Source organism: Oikopleura dioica, chromosome PAR, assembly GCF_907165135.1.
Source record: "Oikopleura dioica chromosome PAR, OKI2018_I68_1.0, whole genome shotgun sequence".
In the NCBI taxonomy this organism is placed as follows: Eukaryota; Metazoa; Chordata; class Appendicularia; order Copelata; family Oikopleuridae; genus Oikopleura; species Oikopleura dioica.
The window spans coordinates 16146685-16169755 of record NC_137293.1 but is presented as its reverse complement, the minus strand read 5'-3'; the positions used below and the strand labels follow the sequence as shown (position 1 = coordinate 16169755).

The following is a 23071-nucleotide window of genomic DNA, read 5'->3' as shown; positions in this document are numbered from 1 at the left end:
GTCGATTTGCGACGAAATGATCTTCTGGCGAATGTTTTCCACATCGTCGCTATCGCTTGAGACGATAAAAGAACTTCGCTGAAGAAACTTTCCAAAACCAGTTTGGGCTAGAGAAGGGCGAAGGCCGCGCACGCTGTCCGCCGCTGTAGCACAAATACTTTTGAGCTCGCGGCGGTTCAAGCACCAGGAGCTTCCTTCATCAGCAAATTCCTTAGCCTCTTCTTTCGACGCTTCAGGATCTGCCGAGCTGCCAAGGTCTTTCACGATCTTCTGCTCAAATCGAGCAACGCCGTGATACAGGGGTTGAACTGTAGCCGCCTTGCTGTCGATGTCAGACGCGCGTGGATCATTTCGTCGAAGCTTCTCGCCGGCGCAAAATGGGAGATCTTTTCGCAAGCAAGCATTTGATGTTTTTTGAGGGGCAGCGCAGCGAGAAGTAAAAGAGACCGAATATCGCCGTTGTCGTTGTTTTGGAGTTGGTGTAAAAATCTCCTCCGTCTCGGAATCGTTCTTCTGGGCAGCTGCCGGCGCGACAGAAATTTGGCGACATTTGTTTTCGCCGTGAGTAGTTCGAATAACGTATCGAACGCAGCCGTCATCTTCTTTCGCGATAATGAAAGATCGATCAGGGTTCGACGCTGCTTGAGCAATATACGGCGCCGTTTCGATCCCTTTGAGCATATCATTGACAAGCTTTTCCTCTTGCCAATTGAGCTGCAAAGACGGGTGAGTGGCGTTGGCTTGGAACACTGCAATTGAAGAGATGGGCTCATCCGGGGCATCTCGGTATTCGTAGCCGAGACCGAAGCAGTCTTTAACACCAATATGATATTCGCCGCGTCGTCGAGTTGGTGAGGGCTTCCTTTCAGCTAGCTTTTTGATCGCTTCAGGTACAATCTGTTTTTGGTTTAATTATTATATTAACTATTTAAAATATTAAAAATAAAACCAATCCTTCTTTTCGCGCTTTTGACGGCGCGGCTGACGCTCCGAAATTGGAAGATTGTCGAATTTCACTCGGCGCGCAGAAGTCGACGTTTTCTTTTTCGAGATCCGCAAGGGAGGCTCGATGAAACCGCTAGTACCAGGATTGAATGGATCTATAGGATGCTTAGATGATCTTGAAAGTAAAAAATCATAAATCATCAAAAGCACCTTCCTTCAAGAGGGGACAACGGCGGAGGAGAAGATTCCTTGGGCTTTGGAGACGGAGTTTTAAAGTCATTCGCGCCGCGCCCGCCATCGATGTATTCTCTCGGAGTGAGCTTGCTAGACCCATTATTCTTAGCGCTAGCAGACGATTTTGTCTTCTTACGATAACAACCTTCGCCGTGCGTAAACATTTCGAGTTGTCTAAAACATAACAATTTTTTTAAGCGCCAAAAAGTAACGTGTAGCCTTAAAAGGCTTGATTAATAGCAGTGAACGTTTCAATAAATGCCTACATAAAATGCAGGCGAAGGTGAAAGAAGCAGGTGAACTTTTTGAGACTCATTTCAAATCTAGCATTCGCCGAATTTGGCCTTGAGATTGTCGATAACAGCCGCGTATCGAGCACACGGCTTTGGGGAGTAGTGAAAGGCGTCCAACGCCTCTCCAATTGTGGTCGTTCCTGAATTATCAAATTTAACGATGAAATAAACCGATGATTAACAAAAACCTACCTTGATCTTTGACGAATTCTTCAGTGGACACGAACCCGCCGAAAGGAACCAATACTCCTCGGCCCTTGATAATTCTCGGCGTGCGAGAGGTGATCGGGGTTTTATCCTGCGCGAGGAGTTCACTCACTCGCTGAGACGGTGCAGGTGTTTTTGGTGAGTCGATCTTGAAAGGCGGCGGTGGAGTCTTCGCAGAAATAACTTCTTGCTCAAGAGCTCGATATTTTGTTGGCGTCAATTCGAAGGTAGCAGTGTACGCTCCCATCAAGATGGAAGTGGTCAGTTTCGGAGGATTTTTGGCAATTGCTAAAACAGTTTACTTAAACGCTACAATAAACTAAAAAATTACCTTTTGCAGTATTTGCCGTTTTTTTCCCCCAAAGTATCGCTTTGTTCTTACATCGCTTGATGATGTTGCGTTTTTTCTTTTCAGGAGACATTCTGACGGCGCCAGGAGAGTTTCGAGGGGAGGAAATACGCTTCCGTTTACCAGCTAATTTGATAAGTACTTAATCTTCTGTCTACAAGTACCTCGAGTCTCGTAAACGACGGGCAAGCGGGGTCGTGGCAGTGTTGAAAAAGAAGCGCCGCTAGCGGCTTTTTCTGCTTGCGCAAAAAGCGCTCTAAATAAACAAATTTAAATTGGTACGATTCGATTAATTTACCTCGCGCTTTGATGTGCTTTTCGTTTGACTACATCCGGGACTGGCACATGTTTCATCTGGTTTTTTAACCAGGAAGGAATCGGAGTTCCTGGCCGCGCGACTGCTTTTTTCTTTGCCATTGCCTTGCTTAAACTTGCTAGATAAAAAACGAAACAATAAAAGGAGAAAAAGCTTCATTGACAAAAACAGTTCGAAAATGGTTGTCGGTCGAATAAGTGCAAAGCTACAGCTCAGTCAAATATTACCAAACTGTTAAAGTGTCGATAAGGGTGCATTAAAAGGGCAGTTTTAAAATAGATCATAATAGCATAACAAGTGATAGAAGGTGCGTCTAAATGATTAAGAGGGTGGGAATGCGTAAAGTTTCAATGTGAGCAGAAAAATTTGATGAAGCGTGAATTTGTTAACAGTAAGCGAGATACATCAACGGTTAGTTTTAAGAAGGATACTTAGAATTCTTCGTTTTCGTCGATGGGAAGAGTGTACTCAACTATAATTTGTATTTGTAAAAGTTTTATAAAGGAGCTTTTACCTGCTGGAACGGAGCCCCAGAAATCGTCGCCACTTCCGATGTCAATTTCTCCAAGCGGTTCAAGAATCGCAACTTCTTTTTTTATTATTAAAATTTGAAAAATATGCGAATATTTACCGGGATTGACAAAAAGATCGTCGATCTCCTTCTGTTCATCGACGACGATCTCGTCCTGTTCACCGACAGCAGGGGCGAATGTGGTGGTTGGAGCGCGGGAAGTAGTCTGGAGTGCAGTTGTGGATGTCATCGGTTCCGAGTTACCGGCGCTGCCGTTGTCGTGATGAGCGTTTTCTTCGTCTTTCAGAAGAACAGCGCTCAAGAGATCAAGCAAATCCCGAGCGAATTCCAACTCCAATTGATCAGGATTTGCCACCTTCTTCCCGTTGACGGAGATGGTGTAATTCTCAACGTCGCAGGTAGGAAGGGGCTTTGATGTTTCAAGGGAGATAAGCCAGCCCTTATCGCGGGGGTCGAACGAGCAGGAGCAAATGCAATCATCCCTGGTGAGAGATCGACGTCGGCGAGCATGGTTGAGCGGAGGAGCGACATTTCCAGAGTCCATGGCGAGGGTTGGCAAACATTGCTGCGCAGACGCGAAGAGGACGTAAACAGCGACTGCGCAAAGTCCGCTGGCAACCATAGCCGTGAGAAGACAGTAAAGGTCAAATCTCGGAGAACCGCCGCAGTTATTGACCTGAAAATAATTTGAATAAAAATTCAAAAAAATACATGAATCGTACCCGTTTCTGAGATGGGCCAGCGGATAATCGGCGAGGTGAAGCGGGTGGGGGCGAAGATGGCGCATGCATCGGTTGATACCGACCAGTTCCAACAGGCTCTGGCAAAGTGGTACTCGGAGGAGCGTTACCAAAGCTTGTTGTTTCGTACGCGGTAAAAGCTGGCTCAGCTACTGGCCGCGTTTGAGCTTCATCTGGACCTTGAAGATCGTTCGTTGCCATTTGCATCGAACTATATTTTTTGTAATTAAATATCTCTCTGTTAAAACTTACCGAGACGGAAGAGCGGGCTTCGCAAACGTGAAATCGTCGAGCGTCCTGGAGCTCGGAGTCGGGGAAAGCCGGAGACTCGATGTTCTACTCGCGTTCGCTGGTGGATGATTGTGAACTGAGCGTGGAGTTCCCGGTTGGGCGCCATCGTACACAAACATAAACTCACTTACGCCGACCTTCTGAAAAAAGGGAGGAATTATTGATAATAAAAGCCGGCAGGCTATCGGTTATACACGCGCGTGTGAGAAACATTTACTTTGATAGCGGTCAGTCATAAAATAAATTCTCTTTTCGATAAATTTTATTTTCTTCTCTGATTTAGAAATTCTTTCTCCGCTGTGATTTGATAGCAGAGATTTTCCCATGTGAGCGAAAACCTCCGCATTTTTTGATTTCCAAATCTCGAAATGAAAACCCTCACTTCTGGAAATGATTTCGCCGCTCGCCGGCTGGACGCTCTTCGCTCCTGCTCACGCGCTAATATTTCTAGATTGATCAAATTAACACATTTACTTAATTCTATTTAAACTTCAATATTTAAATAACGCTAGAAAATGCTAAAAAATGACATCAATAAAAAGAGTACAAGTTTTTTATTTGACAACAAGCTTTTTAGCAGTCTTCAAGGTTCGAAAACGTATGCTGGAGGTTCATCGTGCTCTGGAGCTCGGTCAGGATCGTCTTTCTTGAGGTTGGCAATTCCAAACTGGATGTTGCGCAGAGGCAAAAGATAATCCTTTGTTTCGACCAATACCCCATATTCTTCATTCTCTAATTCCTTCTCCAGCTCCGCCATTTCGAAGACTCGATTTCGGGAGACCTTATCAAGAATCTTTAAGATTCTGTCAAGATCTTCGCCAGTCCCTTCATACCCTAAATTTCAAGTTTGAAAACATAAAGAAATAAAGACTTACGAGACTCGTCGAATTTTAAGTAGCCGTGGCTGGTACTGCAGAAACGGGCGTACAAAGGGCGAAAGAACCACCGGCTTGAATTGCCCTTGTCATCTACGTACCGAATGACTTCGGCAGGATTTTTGCGGCCCTTTTTTTTTATGAGCCCCCGATAGGTGTAGCAAAAGTTTGCTCGTCTACGACCATGCTCGGGCTCTTCGATGAACGCTTGGTCAAGTTCTCCGTCAGTCGACTCGTCATCGGTGAAGAAGAGCTGGCGATAAGTGCGAGATTTCGGCGCAGCTTCAATCGGCACGCGATTTTCGCCACCGACGATAGTGTCGTTCAACGCACTTTCGTCCAGAGCAACCGTCTCGTTCCCTCGAAAAAAGGAGTCCAATGCGTCCAACGAATGCACCTCAAGATACTCCCGAGGTGATAGCGGAGGAGATGCTGGAGGAAGACCACGATATGGTTTTGGTGGAGTTCGTTGGCGCGCGATCTCGGTCCGACAGCCGCTGCTGCGTTTCTGCTGCGCTTGCTGCGACTATTTTAGACTCATACGCTTTTGTACTAATCAAACCTTTTTTCTTCCCATCGCGCAAACAAAAAACTCCACAAGTGACTTTGCCTTTTGCTGTCAAATGCAAAACTGAGTTGAACCGCCTGCAACCGCCGTTTATATAGAAATGCTTGAGAAAAACAATACTTCTAGAAACATTTTTTCACTTTTTGCAAAGAAACACAAGAGTAACTAGAAATTTGTATGTTTGATGTTGTATTAATAAACAGAAAAAAATAAAAGTTGATATAGAAAAAGTTTTCACTAATCCCTACATTAGCTCAACTTTTCATATTTCAACAAAGCAAAAAACTGAGGTTTTCTTGGCGGCTACCAGATAGGTCCAACTGTTCTTTCAATTGTTAAAAATAGTCAAAGCTTGATTTACTGAAACTGAAGATAATAATTCATATTCACATTTCAAATTTTATCACACTGGCTGTTTTACGGAAATATTGTTAATTGTAGGATAGATTAGAGGCAGATTAAACGAAACATCGATACGATTACTGTATAGACATTTTCCTCACTATAAATATTTATACAGCAATCAAAGAGGAGATCAATATGAAACTACGCTGCGCGTCAAAAGTTCAACTTAGGATAACACTAATTAATTCACTGAAAATAAGCAAGAAAAGAAACAAGTAAGTGAAAATACGTCAAAGAAAAATATTAAGTTGGTAAACGGAAGATGAAATAAAAATAACGTTAAATGTAAAAAAAACAAAAAAATAAAATAAGAAATCAACGTTGACTTTATGCCTTGGCAAGATACCGAACCAAGATTTAACTATCAATTCGCCCATTCTAGTTTGTCGACTCGTCTTTCTTCGGCTTTTGGTCTTCTTTTTCAATCGGATTCATTTGATCAGTCAGTGCTCTACCGATAAAAGAAAGCGGATGAATGGGAAGACTTCGAGCGTTGATTTCGGAGCCGTGAACATAACCATCATCATTTCCCACTGATGATGAAGTGGACCCTCTTGACCGCTCACTGCACTCCTTCACATAACTCTTGCGAAACAATTCGTCAAATATTGCACCATCTTTTCCAGCGAACTTTGCAGCCCGCTTGCATTCGAAGATTTGCTTTGTTGTAAGAGGGATTCCGAACTTCACCTTGTATTCAGCTTCGGTTTTACATAAAACATACAAAACTTGAGCAGAAGCAGTTCCAACAGGATTGTCATCAATTTTTTTGAGAAGATTGAGAAATTCAAATCTCCGACGAGAACTGTTAATTTCTGGCCCATCTTTGCCCGTGGCAACTTTTAACGTTTCAAAAGCTCCAGCTAAATCATCAGCCTTATCATTTAGAATGGGATGATCTATTGATAAAGACGACGCGGAGTCGGAGTTCGAAGTCGTTGTTGATTGCGGGCTTGGCGATTGAGGGATATCACGGTCGTCCGAGCTGCGTTTGCGATGAACACCATCCGAAAACATCATATAGTCTCCTTTTGCAGCGCTAGCCGAATAGAACTGGTCGATGAGACGTAATAGGCGTTCTCGAGAAAGGTGCAATTCGTGGGAGAGAGTTTCAAAAATGACTTAAAATGAATAACTGAAAAATAAACTCTGCTACCTTGTTCATTTTGAAGGGCTAACTCCGCCGCCTCCGGATCATCACACTGCTTTATTTCCCCGCGCTTTTCTAAAAAGAACTCGCTGAAGAATGGCAATTGTTATTTTGCCATTATTAAGCGAGTAATGCATAAAGTAATCAAACCAGTTAAGCTTGCTGAATATATTGAAGATTTCAGTGCAAGAAAAAAATTGCGCCCTCATCGATGGACTAGAGCGCGCCTGATCAGAACATATTTAAATTCTCATCAGCGCCATAGCGGCCGTAAATCGTCAGATATAGTGTAGATATCGGAAAGTGTCAAAAACTCCGCATTGTTTTAAATGATGACATTTTTTAAAAATCAATATAAGCAAGGGTTGGAGTTGCCTTGTCATCTTTCGCAATCAACAATAATATGACATACCTTCGCTAGTGTCCAGTAATATTTTTTAACTATAATACTGAACCTGGGGAATGATTGAATGTATTTGAGCGCTCGACTTACCTGCTTCCGCAAGAACGTTCCACAAGGGTAGACTTCCCCAAGCTGCCGAAAGTAACTCAAGAGAATGGGCAAATTTTTCGTGTGTTTTCTTATTCGAGGACATGATCAAACTGTCATGTCATTTAGAAAAACTATCCTTTTTTGAAATCGATTCTAAAAACAGCTCCTCAAACAGCACCCTTTAGTGGCTCCAAGAGCGCCAAAGAAACTAAAAATATAAACATCGAACGAGCTTTTTAAAATTAAATGAACTTCTAATCTAAGAAATCTAAAATGGTAGGAAGTAAGAGAATTCCTTCGAACAAATGATAGCGTTTTAAGTGCCAACAATTCTAGCCGCATGTTCAATTGCCGCCGTTGCAACATTGATGATCACCCCTGTTATCAAATGAAACTTTAATAAACACGCGATAGAAATATAAAATGGTAAGCCCTTAGAATCAGCCCATGTTTTATTTAAAGATTTTAGACTCAAGAAGATCCACGTTTGCACACCTTCTTTCATTCGTGATGGATTTGGACTTTTTTAAATGATTCTTAAATTCTAGCGTCAAACATTTTTTCCCGAATATGTTTTTAATAAATTATAAAATGCTATCAATACCTAATAATCTTCTATATGATTTCTTTATACCTGATAAAATGAAACATAAATCCACTCACCAGTTTCCTCCTTAACTTCTCAAATAACTCAATAAAATAAAATGGAACTAAAATGGAACTTAAATCGAACAACCAAGACTGTCTTTAATGAATTCAATATCTACTGTAATAAAATGAAACTTGAGCATTTGAATCCTCAAGGATACGCCCTGCGTGTGTGCAATAACTACAGTAATAAAATGCCACCTGAAAAGTAGCGAAACATTCGTGTGTCGTGATATTTGAATAAATACAGTAAATTACTATAAAAGCGATCGATTCTCGTGTTTTATTCAGAATAAAGAAAACATGAAAAGAGGTAAGACTAATTATTAAATTTTGATTTTTATTGCTTAGATCATAAAGGAGAGTATAAACTCGGGCAGAAACAAAGTCTGTTTCAAGCCTTAAATATTCCCATAATAGATGATTCTGTTTTTGAGGATTTAGCTAGAAGATTAAAAAACTTTCATATCAATTGGGATATGAACGAGAAATCAGACGACGAAGTAGAAGACATGGATTACTTTGTGACCTCCACTTGTTCTACAAAAATGTGTTTTTAAAAATAAACAAAAAATACTCACATCCTGGCTTTTACCTGCGTTGAAAATTAAAATTGACTTGTTAAATAAAAAACCAAACTGAAATTTTTCTATTTTATTTGGCGATAAATAAGATTATGAGCAAAAGAGTGGCAAGGAAAGAAATCATGAAAGAATGCGCGGCAGTAGGATCATTTTTTAGTAAAATCTGGAGGCGGTTCGGTAGCGGACAGAGTACGATCGTCGGATTGTAGCGTACTTCAAAGTTTCATCGGAAAAGTGCGAGTACATTGGCGGTTCTTCTTTGGTGGCCAAGGCTGTCAATCCAACGGATTTTGGGTACGGCGGAGGTGGGCAATGCATGACAGAGTTGACGGAGGCCTTTGTCATCGCACCAAGGTTGGTCTTGGTATTTGTGTCGATCCAGAGGGCCTTCTGGTTGATCTCTTTGACGGGATACTGGTAGGTGGTGAATTGGCGTTTGAAAAAGTTTGCCATTTTCTTGGTGATGGTCTTCTTCTTTGGCTTGATTTGTTCGATTGGCACGATCATTTTGTTGTTGTTGTGGTTGGTTTGATGATTGATTTGATGGTTGTTGCAAGAAAGTGCTCATTTTTATATCAAAACCTGAGCTAGGTGCGCCAACTAGGAGCTTCAGAAGTATCAATAGCTGCCGCCGACAAGTACTGCCGAAAGATAAAACGGCCCATAAAACAATAACAATATCCGGTAAAATCAGCTGCGCTTTCTCAAGTACAAAACGTTCGCACTTGATTTTAATTGATAAACAAGGTGCGAATGAATCTGATGTTTATTCTAGTGTAAAATTGGAGATACACAAAATTGATATTCAATTTATCAAGAGTAATTTAGATTCTAGATCAAACCAAGCGCAGCTGGTATTTCCGGCCATGAACATCTGCGCGTATAAAAGGGTTGACTCCAGCTCTGAAATTTCATAAATCAAAAAATCAAAATTTTGAAAAACCAAAAATGAATTTTCTCATCTTCGCCCTTGCTCTCCTCGTCCTCTTCTACATCTTCGCCTTGGTTTGCGCTTTTGGACTCCTCGCTGCTACCTGCTTTGCCATTGTCAAGTTCAACTTATTCTTTGCCAGTCTTATCCCTGCTTCATTTTGAAAATAAATTTTAAAAAAATAATAATGTCTTTTTAAGAACTTTTAATAAAGAAAAATAAAGACTCATTTTAAAGTTATATTTTACAAATAATCAACTTTTTTATTAGTTAGTGGCAGGTCTCAGTTGAAAAAGGGTTTACGGTTTTTAAGTTTTGATAATCGAATTGAACGTCGAAAGATGCTTGCGTCAAGAAAGCCAAGTGATTTTATAAAGTTTCATTTTAATACAAATATTTTGAGGTTTATTAGTTGGTAGGTTTGATTGAGTAGAAAAAAGGTTTACGGTTTTTGAGAGCGAAAGATAGAAGTGGCAATCATGCGGCAGCGGCGTGGCTTGAGTCTGAACGCGCGGGCGCGGCCCAGGCAGAGCTGAATAGAAAGTAAATGGAATGTTCGAGAAGGAGAAAACTTACCGAATGTTCTAGATGCGGATGAGAGAAGGGAAAGCTGGATCGATGAGAGGACAAAGGGGCGGCTAATCCTCGGGCGTGGATCGGCGCGTGAAAGCGAGCGCTGGGATTGGTGCACTGAACCGCGGGCCGCGAGAGAAAGAGCTCAGACGCTCAAGTAGCGTATTTTCTACCACTGAAAGTTGTTTAGCTAGGGTTAGAGTTAATTTAAGAGTAAGGGAATAGCAGAATAGCGTTAAGTAGCGTTTAAAACGGGGGTAGAGTGAAAAAAATAATTTTTTTTGTTTAAAACAGCTAAAATAGTAGTGACTGACCATTAAAAGTGGTTAAAAATGGCTACAGTGGAGTGGCCGAAAAAGCGCCGCGCCCTACAGTGTATATTTGTTGCATGCATATTATGCATGTGCATATTCACTGGTGGTGGTGGTGTAAAATGCTCTCATCATATGTCTGAAGGTGTGGCAAGAAGGCCCTGAGGGGCCTTCCCCCCGCACTGAGCCGTGAGTCTTCCGGTTCAGTGCTCCACTGCTCTTATCCAATCGAGAACCAGGAAAATTGTCAAATGGTCAGTCACTACTATTACTACTAACGCCCACTTTTCCTCTTCCTCCCCTTCCCCAATTCTTCCCCAGTAGGTTTACCTCTCTTATTTATTGCCAAAAAGTATGGGGCGATTTTGTACCTAATTCAGCCAATCACACATCCGCTAGAACTTCCTCTGATTTAGCTCATTTTTAAGAAAAAAAAATCCAAAATTCGACCATATCAACTTTTTTCTGGGCATTACCGAGAGACAGAGCCATTTTGCTAACAGTACCTTGGTTACAGTTTATGACAGGTAGAGTCAGCTAGAGAAATTAATAAATTTCGTCGGGTCACATGCGGTCGACGAATGAGCGGCCGGTGATTGGCCGGCTGCTCTAGGGCTTCCGCAGAAGTCTATCAGACGGTTTTAACGAAAATAGACCCTTCCCAGTTTCCGCGAATTTCGAATGAGCCGATGAGTCATTACGAAACTATGACGAATTCTGTGAGAGAACGAAAAAAATGAACTTTGTTCTTTTAGCAGCAGAGAGGATAATCGAAAGCGTCACGTTTCGAAGATCGTTACAGTAGCGGAACTCTACTGATACTACTATTAATAAGCTACTGCTAGTTGTCTGCTGGAAGAGAGATTCGATTTACAAGAATTTCAGGAAAGGAGATGAATTTTTTTCTCTGCTAAAATAAGGTCAATTGAGCACTACCGCTGAGATTGTCTAAAAAATAATGATTCTGCTCAATGTTGGAGCTTTTCATGTTTAGAACATAGTTTAATTTTGATGTTTCCTTTTTGACTTTCTAGTCTTATTTATGGGTGGTCTTATAGTGAAGAGAAGCTGTAAAAATTTTTCATGTTCTTTTTCATCATATTCTCAGAATGATCGCCTTGGTTTTTGTATATTCTTCCGACCTAATAACGCCCTTGAACTTGTCTACCTCTTTTTCAAAACGCAGTTATTCTCGGAAAGTGCTCAAACTCGCCACTTTGATTTTGGCGCGGCGTTTTGATTTGATGATCCCTTTTTCAGGCGGCGAGCGCATGCATCTGCTTGCACACGCTTTCCTCCTCTTCGCGTAAAACGCTTGTAATAGCGCGGTATCATGAGCCACAATAAAGGATAAATACACAACTTTTAGCGGCCAATAAAATTTGCAACATCGCGGCTAATAAAGATCCTTATATCGGGGCGAAAACCCTCTGACTTTTCCTTGTTTTCTTGTTTCAAAAGATGGCTCGACTGAAGTTATTTGAAAATCGTTAAGGGTGTCCCTTCAATCCTTCGATTAAAAAATCAGATAAGAAAAAAGGGATGCCGAGGACAGAAAAAATCTTTTATGGAGAAATATTTTCAAATGATCTTTGTCCGCCCTGGTCCCTCATAACTTGACTTTTTTATCCAACGATTGAAGGGATACCCTTAACGATTTTCGAATTGCTCTCATGAATTTTCGATGATATTTCTTCTTGCACTTCTCATTCTTTCGCCAACTAGGCTTCATTAAATAAATTAACCTAGCAACAAACCAGCTCAATCAACCGAAAAACCGCGGAAAATAGCAAGTATTCTAACCCCCTTCAAATAAACGTTGACAAACGTTAGCGGTGCTAGTTTCGTAGCAATGATGGAACAGTCGACGTTTATGCAACCCGTAGAGCCCCCAAAAATTTTATATCCCAGAAAAGTAACCTTCATTTAAATGACGACAACAACAAACAAGCTCCATCAACCAAACAACCGCGGAAAATAGCAAGTATTCTGAACCCCTAAAAATAAACGTTGACAAACGTAACCGGTGCTAGATTCGTAGCAATGATGGAACAGTCGACGTTTATGCACCCCGTAAAGCCCCCAAAAATTTTTTTACACACAGAAAATAACCTTCATTTAGATGACGACGAAAACGAAACCAACTCGATCAACCAAACAACCGCGGAAAATAGCAAGTATTCTCACCCCCTAAAAATAAACAGTGACAAACGTTACCGGTGCTAGATTCGTAGCAATGATGGAACAGTCGACGTTTATGTACCCCGTGAGCCCCCAAAATTCATAAACACACCGAAAATAACCTTCATTTAGAAAACAACGAAATTGAAACCAGCTTCATCGACAAATCGACGCGGAAAATAACAAGTATTCTCACCCCCTAGAAATAAACGTTGACAAACGTTACCGGTGCTAGATTCGTAGCAATGATGGAACAGTCGACGTTTATGTACCCCGTGAGCCCCCGAAATTCACAAACAGACCGAAAATAACCATCATTTAGAAAACGACGAAAACGAAACCAGCTTCATCCACCAATCGATCGCGAAAAAAGCAAGTATTCTCTTCCCTAAAAATAAACGTTGACAAACGTTACCGGTGCTTGATTTGTAGCAATGATGGAACAGTCGACGTTTATGTACCTCGTAGAGTCCCTTAAGGGATTTCTCCCTGTTTTTTCAATTACTGGATAAGGGTCTTAATTTGATATTTTCAGATTCCTCGTGTTCTAAGGATCATTTTGATGTATCATATGATCCCCTTATGAACATCTTTCCTCAGAATTTTAGCCTTCAAAAATTTCAAAAATGCATGAAATTTGTCGGAATTTTTTACGGTTTTTCAATGTCATCGAAATAAGACATACAAGGGGTCTTTCGAAAGCTTAAAACTTCCTTAATAAGAATAACCGAACTAGAAATTTCGGTCTAATATTGGCGCTAGAGAGAAAAAAAAAACCAAAAACGCAGAATATGGGTACACTAGGTCGTTTAAAAGAAAATTTTATTTACTAGACCAAATGACTTCTCTGTACTAGAGTTTTAAGATTAAGCTTTACTCTTTCTGAATTTAAACTCCGCTTAATTCTAGCTAAGCTCTAAAAAAGTAGTTTGCCGGTGAAAATGGCCAAAAACAGCGTTTTTTCAAAATACACAAACTTCAGCGCCCCCCTGTGGTAGGTTTGCGTCTATGGATTTTTATTTCTGTACTAGAGAATAAACCGAAATGAACAAGCTTTCATTTGCACTATTGCACGCATAAAATTGTAAGCCCAGAAAAAAGAAGTTCGCCGTTGAAAATGACGAAAACGGAGGGGGGATCCCTTAAATTCAAAACACAGAAAAAAACGTTCATTTAAAAAACGACGAAAACGAAACCAGCTTCATTGACCAAACGACCGCGGAAATAGCAAGTATTCTCACCCCCTAAAAATAAACGTTGACAAACGTTACCGGTGCTAGATTCGTAGCAATGATGGAACAGTCGACGTTTATGAACCCCGTAGAGCCCCTTAAGTCATAACACAGAAAATAACCTTCATTTAGTAAACGACAAAAACGAAACCAGCTCCATCGACCAAACGACCGCGGAAATAGCAAGTATTCTCAAACCCCCTAAAAATAAACGTTGACAAACGTTACCGGTGCTAGATTCGTAGCAATGATGGAACAGTCGACGTTTATGAACCCCGTAGAGCCCCTTAAATTCATAACACAGAAAATAACCGTCATTTAGAAAACGACGAAAACAGAACCAGCTCCATCGACCAAACGACCGCGGAAAAAGCAAGTATTCTCAAACCCCCTAAAAATAAACGTTGGCAAACGTTACCGGTGCTAGATTCGTAGCAATGATGGAACAGTCGACGTTTATGTACCCCGTGAGCCCCCAAAATTCATAAACACACCGAAAATAACCTTCATTTAGAAAACAACGAAATTGAAACCAGCTTCATCGACCAATCGACCGCGGAAAATAACAAGTATTCTCACCCCCTAGAAATAAACGTTGACAAACGTTACCGGTGCTAGATTCGTAGCAATGACGGAACAGTCGACGTTTATGCACCCCGTAGACCCCCCAAAAATTTTTTTACACACAGAAAATAACCTTCATTTAGATGACGACGAAAACGAAACCAACTCGATCAACCTAACAACCGCGGAAAATAGCAAGTATTCTCAACCCCTAAAAATAAACGTTGACAAACGTTACCGGTGCTTAATTCGTAGCAATGATGGAACAGTCGACGTTTATGTACCCCGTGAGCCCCAAAAATTCATAAACACACAGAAAATAACCTTCATTTAGATGACGACGAAAACGAAACCAACTCGATCGACCTTACAACCGCGGAAAATAGCAAGTACTCTCAACCCCTAAAAATAAACGTTGACAAACGTTACCGGTGCTAAATTCGTAGCAATGATGGAACAGTCGACGTTTATGTACCTCGTAGAGTCCCTTAAGGGATTTCTCCCTGTCTTTTTAATAACTGGATAAGGGTCTTAATTTGATATTTTCAGATTCCTCGTGTTCTAAGGATCATTTTGATGTATCATATGATCCCCTTATGAACATCTTTCCTCAGAATTTTAGCCTTCAAAAATTTCAAAAATGCATGAAATTTGTCGGAATTTTTTCGGTTTTTCAATGTCATCGAAATAAGACATACAAGGGGTCTTTCGAAAGCTTAAAACTTCCTTAATAAAAATAACCGAACTAGAAATTTCGGCCTAATGTTGGCGCTAGAGAGCAAAAAAAAACCAAAAAACGCAAAATATGGGTACACTAGGTCGTTTAAAAGAAAATTTTATTTACTAGACCAAATGACTTCTCTGTACTAGAGTTTTAAGATTAAGCTTTACTCTTTCTGAATTTAAACTCCGCTTAATTCTAGCTAAGCTCTAAAAAAAGTAGTTTGCCGGTGAAAATGGCCAAAAACAGCGTTTTTTCAAAATACACAAACTTCAAGGCCCCCTGTGGTAGAATTGCGTCTATGGATTTTTATCTCTGTACTAGAGAATAAACCTAAATGAACGAGCTTTCATTTGCACTATTGCAAGCATAAAATTGTAAGCCCAGAAAAAAGAAATTCGCCGTTGAAAATGACGAAAACGGAGGGGGGATCCCTTAAATTCAAAACACAGAAAATAACCATCATTTAGAAAACAACGAAAACGAAACCAGCTCCATCGACCAATCGACCGCGGAAAAAGCAAGTATTCTCACCCCCTAAAAATAAATGTTGACAAACGTTACCGGTGCTAGATTCGTAGCAATGATGGAACAGTCGACGTTTATGTACCCCGTGAGCCCCAAAAATTCATAAACACACCGAAAATAACCTTCATTTAGAAAACAACGAAATTGAAACCAGCTTCATCGACCAATCGACCGCGGAAAATAACAAGTATTCTCACCCCCTAAAAATAAACGTTGACAAACGTTACCGGTGCTAGATTCGTAGCAATGATGGAACAGTCGACGTTTATGCACCCCGTAGACCCCCCAAAAATTTTTTTACACACAGAAAATAACCTTCATTTAGATGACGACGAAAACGAAACCAACTCCATCGACCAAACGACCGCAGAAATAGCACGTATTCTCAAACCCCCTAAAAATAAACGTTGACAAACGTTACCGGTGCTAGATTCGTAGCAATGATGGAACAGTCGACGTTTATGTACCCCGTGAGCCCCCAAAATTCATAAACACACCGAAAATAACCTTCATTTAGAAAACAACGAAATTGAAACCAGCTTCATCGACCAATTGACCGCGGAAAATAACAAGTATTCTCACCCCCTAGAAATAAACGTTGACAAACGTTACCGGTGCTAGATTCGTAGCAATGATGGAACAGTCGACGTTTATGTACCCCGTAGAGCCCCCAAAAATTCATAAACACACAGAAAATAACCTTCATTTAGATGACGACGAAAACGAAACCAAATCGATCAACCTAACAACCGCGGAAAATAGCAAGTATTCTCACCCCCTAAAAATAAACGTTGACAAACGTTACCGCTGCTAGATTCGTAGCAATGATGGAACAGTCGACGTTTATGCACCCCGTAGACCCCCCAAAAATTTTTTTACACACAGAAAATAACCTTTATTTAGATGACGACGAAAACGAAACCAACTCGATCAACCTAACAACCGCGGAAAATAGCAAGTATTCTCAACCCCTAATAATAAACGTTGACAAACGTTACCGGTGCTAAATTCGTAGCAATGATGGAACAGTCGACGTTTATGTACCCCGTGAGCCCCCAAAATTCACAAACAGACCGAAAATAACCATCATTTAGAAAGCGACGAAAACGAAACCAGCTCCATCGACCAAACGACCGCGGAAATAGCAAGTATTCTCAAACCCCCTAAAAATAAACGTTGACAAACGTTACTGGTGCTAGATTCGTAGCAATGATGGAACAGTCGACGTTTATGTACCCCGTGAGCCCCCAAAAATTTTTTTACACACAGAAAATAACCTTCATTTAGATGACGACGAAAACGAAACCAACTCGATCAACCTAACAACCGCGGAAAATAGCAAGTATTCTTAACCCCTAGATATAAACGTTGACAAACGTTACCGGTGCTAGATTCGTAGCAATGATGGAACAGTCGACGTTTATGCACCCCTTAGAAACCCCAAAATTTTTTTACACATAGAAAATAACGTTCATTTAGATGGCGACAACAACAAACCAGCTCCATCACCCAAACAACCGCGGAAAATAGCAAGTATTCACACCCCCTAAAAATAAACGTTGACAAACGTTACCGGTGCTAGATTCGTAGCAATGATGGAACAGTCGACGTTTATGCACCCCATAGAGCCCCCAAAATTTTTTAAACAAACATAAAATAACCTTCATTTAGATGACGACGAAAACGAAACCAGCTCGATCAACCAAAAAACCGCGGAAAATAGCAAGTATTCTTAACCCCTAGATATAAACGTTGACAAACGTTACCGGTGCTAGATTCGTAGCAATGATGGAACAGTCGACGTTTATGCACCCCATAGAGCCCCCAAAATTTATATACCACAGAAAATAACCTTCATTTAGATGACGACGAAAACGAAACCAGCTCGATCAACCAAACAACCGCGGAAAATAGCAAGTATTCTTAACCCCTAGATATAAGCGTTGACAAACGTTACCGGTGCTAGATTCGTAGCAATGATGGAACAGTCGACGTTTATGCACCCCATAGAGCCCCCAAAATTTATATACCACAGAAAATAACCTTCATTTAGATGACGACGAAAACGAAACCAGCTCGATCAACCAAACAACCGCGGAAAATAGCAAGTATTCGTAACCCCTAGATATAAACGTTGACAAACGTTACCGGTGCTAGATTCGTAGCAATGATGGAACAGTCGACGTTTATGCACCCCATAGAAACCCCAAAATTTTTTTACACACAGAAAATAACGTTCATTTAGATGGCGACATTCACAAACCAGCTCCATCAACCAAACAACCGCGGAAAATAGCAAGTATTCACACCCCCCTCAAAATAAATGTTGACTATCGTAACCGGTGCTTATTTGGTAGCAGTGATGTTACAGTCGACGTTTATGAACCCCGTAGAGCTCCCTTAATAACATAGAAAAAAAGTTTCATGAAGAAAACGACGACGAAAAATCCAGCTTCATCGACCAAACAATCGCGGAAAAAAGCAAGTATTCTCAATCCCCTAAAAATAAATGTTGACAAACGTTACCGGAGCTTATTTCGTAGCAATGATGGAACAGTCGACGTTTATGTACCCCATAGAGCCCCCATAACATAGAAGATAGCCGTCGCTGAAGCGCAAACCGCGGAAACAGAAGAAGAGAATTAGCCATTTTCAGCCAATCGCGCGCGCGGCCCTCCCGGGCCCAAAAACCCTGCTTATACACTGAATTTTTTCATTGACATTTACCTCACTTTTTTGGCTATTCATCACTATTAACATTCCATTAAATCGAATCGATTAAAATAATAGTAACCGCGGATAAAAAACTAGTCCAAATGAATCCAATTAAAAAAATACAACCGCGGATAATAAAACTCGTCCAAATGAAACCAACCAAAAAAATAGAAACGCGGATAAATTAACAAGTCCAAATAAAATAAATGAAAAAAATAGAACCGCGGATAGATAAACAAGTCCAAATGAAACCCATCAAAAAATAAAACCACGGATATATAAACAAGTCCAAATGAAACCCATCAAAAAATAGAACCGCGGATAAAGAAGAAGGTCCAAAAATTCCACTGAGAAAATAAAAATCCGTCTAACGTCGCCTTAAAATTTTTTGCGGTGTAACTCCAAAAAAGTTCCTCCACTTTAGAAACGAAAACAGAACTCACTCCAAAAAAAATGCTCCAATCCATGGTAACTCCGAATATTGACCTGAGCCCAAAGATCGCTTTCTTTTTGGTTTAAAACATTTTTCGTCAAATTTTCGAAGTCGAAATTAATCTGTCTTGTCAGTTTCTGTTTGAGATTGGCCATTGCCGATGACTTAGTCAAATTTGGATCGTCGAGGCAAAAAGCAGAAGACGCGTTTTTAGAGAAATTATTTTCGACAAGTTTTCGATTTCTTTGGTTGATGGAGTATACCATTCTGAGAGCCACTCAGCATTGCACGCCTTCAAATTTTTCTTTCATTGCAGAAATATTATTTCTTATTAAGGGATCCCCCGATTTCGCCATTTTCAATGGCAAACTACTTTTTTGCACTTACCAATTTTTGCGTGCAATAGCGCAAATGAAAGCTCGTTCATAGCGGCTAATTCTCTAGTACCAGGGGTGGATATTTTGATTTCAACTCCTCATTTCAACTCCAATTTGGCCATCCTGATTGGTCGAGAACGGAAATTTCGGGGTTTGAAATGAGGTTTGAAATCAAAATATCCACCCCTGTCTAGTACAGAGAAAAAAATACATAGACGCAAACCTAGCACACGGGGGCGCTGAAGTTAGTGTTTTTCGAAAAAACGCCGTTTTTGGCCATTTTCAACGGCGAACTTCTTTTTTTTGGGCTTAGCTAGAATAAATCTGCGACTAGATTTAGAAAGAGTAAAGCCTGATCTTTAATCTCTAGTACAGAGAAATTGTTTGGTCAAGTAAGAAAAATTTTTTCTTAAAAAAAACTTTAAGATGCCATTTTGGCCCTTTTTGGTTCCAAATTGCTCTCTAGCGCCAATATATGGCCAAAAATCCTAATGCGGTTACTAAATTCTTACTCAGTGCATTTTAAGCGTTCGATGGACCCCTTATATGTCTATTTTCGATGACATCGAAAAGTCGAAAAAAATTGCGATTTTCACGCTAAGTACAAATTACATGCATTGTTACGATTTTCGAGGGTCGAAATTTTGGGTAAAGATGCCCATAAAGGGGTCATGTAATATATCAAAATGATCCTCAGAGCACGAGGAATCTAAATATGCCACATAGACACCCGTCATGAAGATTTGAAAAAACGGGGGGGGGGATCCCTTAAGCTCTTACCTTGAGTTCTTTTTGATTTTCTCTTTTTCTTCTTCTTCGATCGGCTTGAAAAGAAGACTCCACGCTGTTTTCCAATCACAAAGAATAAATACGTGAAGTGGTGATCTTCTTCCTCCTCCTCCTCCACAAAGTTGATTACTTCCCGTAAAGGCAGAAGATCCAGCATCTGAGAAGAAAATAAAAACGCGAGCAAATTATTTTCAACTAATTTCAATTAATAACTTACATAAATAATCAATAAATCTACACTTGCTCCCTTTCCTCGCGTAGCCCATTCTTCTGTAGCTCTTCCTTCCAGTTAATTCCCAAATAGTTCCAAAATCGATCCATTTACATTCTCCATTTTTCAATAAAATATTTTCCGGCTTCTGATCTTGATGGTAAATTCCAATGCTCCCCAAATACTTTCTCCCCTCTCTCACTTCATTCGCAATTCTCCTCCTCTCTTTCAAGCTCAAATCTCCCTTCTTCAATCTGCTTCTCAAATCTGTGTCGCATTTCTCCATAATCGTAATCCATCCGAGGCAGTCCTGTCTTTTCTCGTCTTTGCTCGAGAAGATTTCGATGTTGCAGAAGTTTTTAATCACGTTTTGATGAACAGGGATAACTTTAGCGTCATCTTTTTCGTCGTTATGAGCGGTATCGTAGTCTTAAAAAGGGGGTGTATGGCGCTGAGGTTATGCATGCATAACTAGGTCCCGACATGGGTTTTCATCCCTTTTTTGAATCGTCGACCTGAACACCTCTATTTGTTATGCACTCTTAATAAAAATCATATTAATCGATATGTAACAGATAGTTCAAGTGCGCATCGCGCCTGATCTTAGAGAAAACATCGTTTATAAGTCTTTTGGAACCAATTTAGCCTCAAATTGCTCCAATTTAAATCGAAAATGCATAACCTGGTTATGGCATAACCTCAGCGCCCGACACCCTAAAAAGGAGAAACTATTTAAAAAAAAATAAAAATACCTTTGGAAAGATTAATTTCATATTCCATTTCTTCAGTCTTCCCCGTAAAAAGCGCCGAATCAAAAGCTTGAAACCGAACCGCAAATTTTAATTCTCCAAATGTTTCCTCCAAAACAATCGCTTCTCCTCCAGCTGAAATTAATTTTTGCTCAAGAAATTCATCGATAATCCATTCTCCAGTTTCTTCATTGAGTTCTGAGCGTTGAATTATTCGACCTTCTAGTTGCGGATTTTGGTCGAGGATCATTTTTTGAAATGAAGTAATAGCCCATTCTTCTTCTACATATATTCCAGAAACTTTTCCTTTTCCATTTTCAAAAATAACTTCCTCCCATCTAGCACGATCAATATTTTTAAACTCGAATCTCTCCACCGACAAAATCAATCTGTCCAAATCATCTCTGCTCGTCGTTCTATTCAACTTCTTTTTAAAATCTTCCAGCCATTTTTCAACAGCTTCTCTTGTTAATTCTTTTGGATGCGTTGAAACTTGCATTTTTTCAAATGTGATACGTCTCAGAGCAAAAAACCCGTATAAAATGCTAATAAATCCGCCCAAGAATTACTAAAATAATATACATTAAATATATTTACTCAGTCAATGGAGGACCATCCAGCCACCTCTCGCGCCAAGGACACACAGCAATAGTCTTATAGGCTATTAGACAATCGAAATCGGACTCAATTATTAGTAATAGGTAAGAATCGTCTCCGAGCCCATCCTTCCTACTCTTCTTGCCTCTTACAAACAAAATAAATTCTCATGAAAACGAGAAGCTCACTTTCTTTGAACTCCTCAAGGTGCCGGAGAAATTCCAGTACTTATTATATTGATATCTTTAACAAATATAATTTATGATAAGAAAATTTTCTTCAAAAAACAGGCACTTATATTTTGATGCATCTTTTTCGCATGCTCATTATCGCTAATTTTAAACGTACCTCTCTTTTGAATTTCGAGACAAGTTTCTATCCCTTTCATCATAATTTCTCGCAAGCTGCGCACGTTTTGCATGTTATCATTTTGAAAATCTGGGCATATTTGGCCTATGCAACTTCCAACTCCCCGTGCCGAGCACAGAATACAGTATAAAGGCCGTAATTTCTTACCTGGAAAAAGTATCAAAACAATCGCCACGGCAATCGCACACAAGCAAAGAGATCCACTCCAAGCCACGTTTGGGTCAGAACAAATACAAAGTCTTGGCGAATCTCACGCGAAGAACGTATTAAATTATTTTTTGCTCTTGCAGTTTATGTACAATTTTCGTGGAATAAAAGCATGTTTTGACCTAAAATGAGTATTTGATGAAGGAGGAGAGTAATGTTATGTTGCCGCCGAAGACGAAGATGGCGGGCGACGCCAATGGCAACTTGAATATCATCCATCAGTGGCCACCGTAAGTGCCAGTGGCTTGAAACTTTACTGTAACTACGTGTACTGCTTGCTATTATTTTGCAAGGGACAAAAAAGTAAACAAAAGTTTGTGTTTTGTAGTTTATTGGCACTCTAAGTTATCTCTGTGAGTGTTCTGAGAAAGTGTGCACAGTGAACAGTTTATATAGAGATCCGTGGAGGAGGACGGAATTCCGTGGAGGAGCTTTAAAATCCGAGGAGGAGCATTATAAACCAAGGAGGAGCACGGAAAACGAAGGAGTTTGGTTTTTACAGGCCGCGCGCTCGCGGCCAGGCTAGTGTCGCTGTACTGTAATGGTGTAGTAGGTGCGCCCAGCGCGCTCCGCGATCAGCGTCGATTTAAAACATGATGCAAAAGGCATTCCAAATAATAAAAGCACTACAAATCCTTCCCTTCTGAGAAAATGACTTTTGCACGGTTTTAAGAGAGCAAATCGTCGATTGAAGGATAGAAGTCTGTTGTTTGCGATGGAGTAAAATCAAGCAGGTCGGAAGCGTTGATTTCTGATAAGTCGACTTGCGGATTAGTTGGAATATCAGCAGTGACAGGGTCATCAGAAACATAAGTAAGCGGGCTTTGAGCGATAGATCCATCAGCGTCAGCAGGAGTGCCTGTTTGTCGATCGTCCACGTTCCCAGGTGATGTAAAGGGCTCATAAAATGGTGTCTGAGAATGAAATTCAGATTGAGCAAGGTTGACTTTTGT

General features: G+C 40.4%; 1 protein-coding gene across 1 annotated transcript; it reads right to left on the bottom strand.

Annotated features, from left to right (window-relative positions):
• Positions 1 to 4489: 4489 nt before the first annotated feature.
• Positions 4490 to 5398, bottom strand: LOC145704583 (uncharacterized). The gene is made up of 3 exons (XM_081782041.1): positions 5345 to 5398; positions 4783 to 5302; positions 4490 to 4741 (listed from the first exon to the last, which is right to left on the bottom strand). The coding sequence occupies exons 1-3, from the start codon at positions 5357 to 5359 to the stop codon at positions 4491 to 4493; spliced, it is 786 nt and encodes a 261-aa protein (XP_081638167.1). The 5' UTR covers positions 5360 to 5398; the 3' UTR covers position 4490.
• Between the last annotated feature and the right edge of the window lie 17673 nt (positions 5399 to 23071).

Excerpts from the sequence above, each read along its gene's own strand:
- LOC145704583 (XM_081782041.1), bottom strand. Across the intron at positions 4,742-4,782 it reads CTTAAAATTCGACGAGTCTC|GGTATGAAGGGACTGGCGAA; the intron begins GTAAGTCTTTAT and ends CTTGAAATTTAG.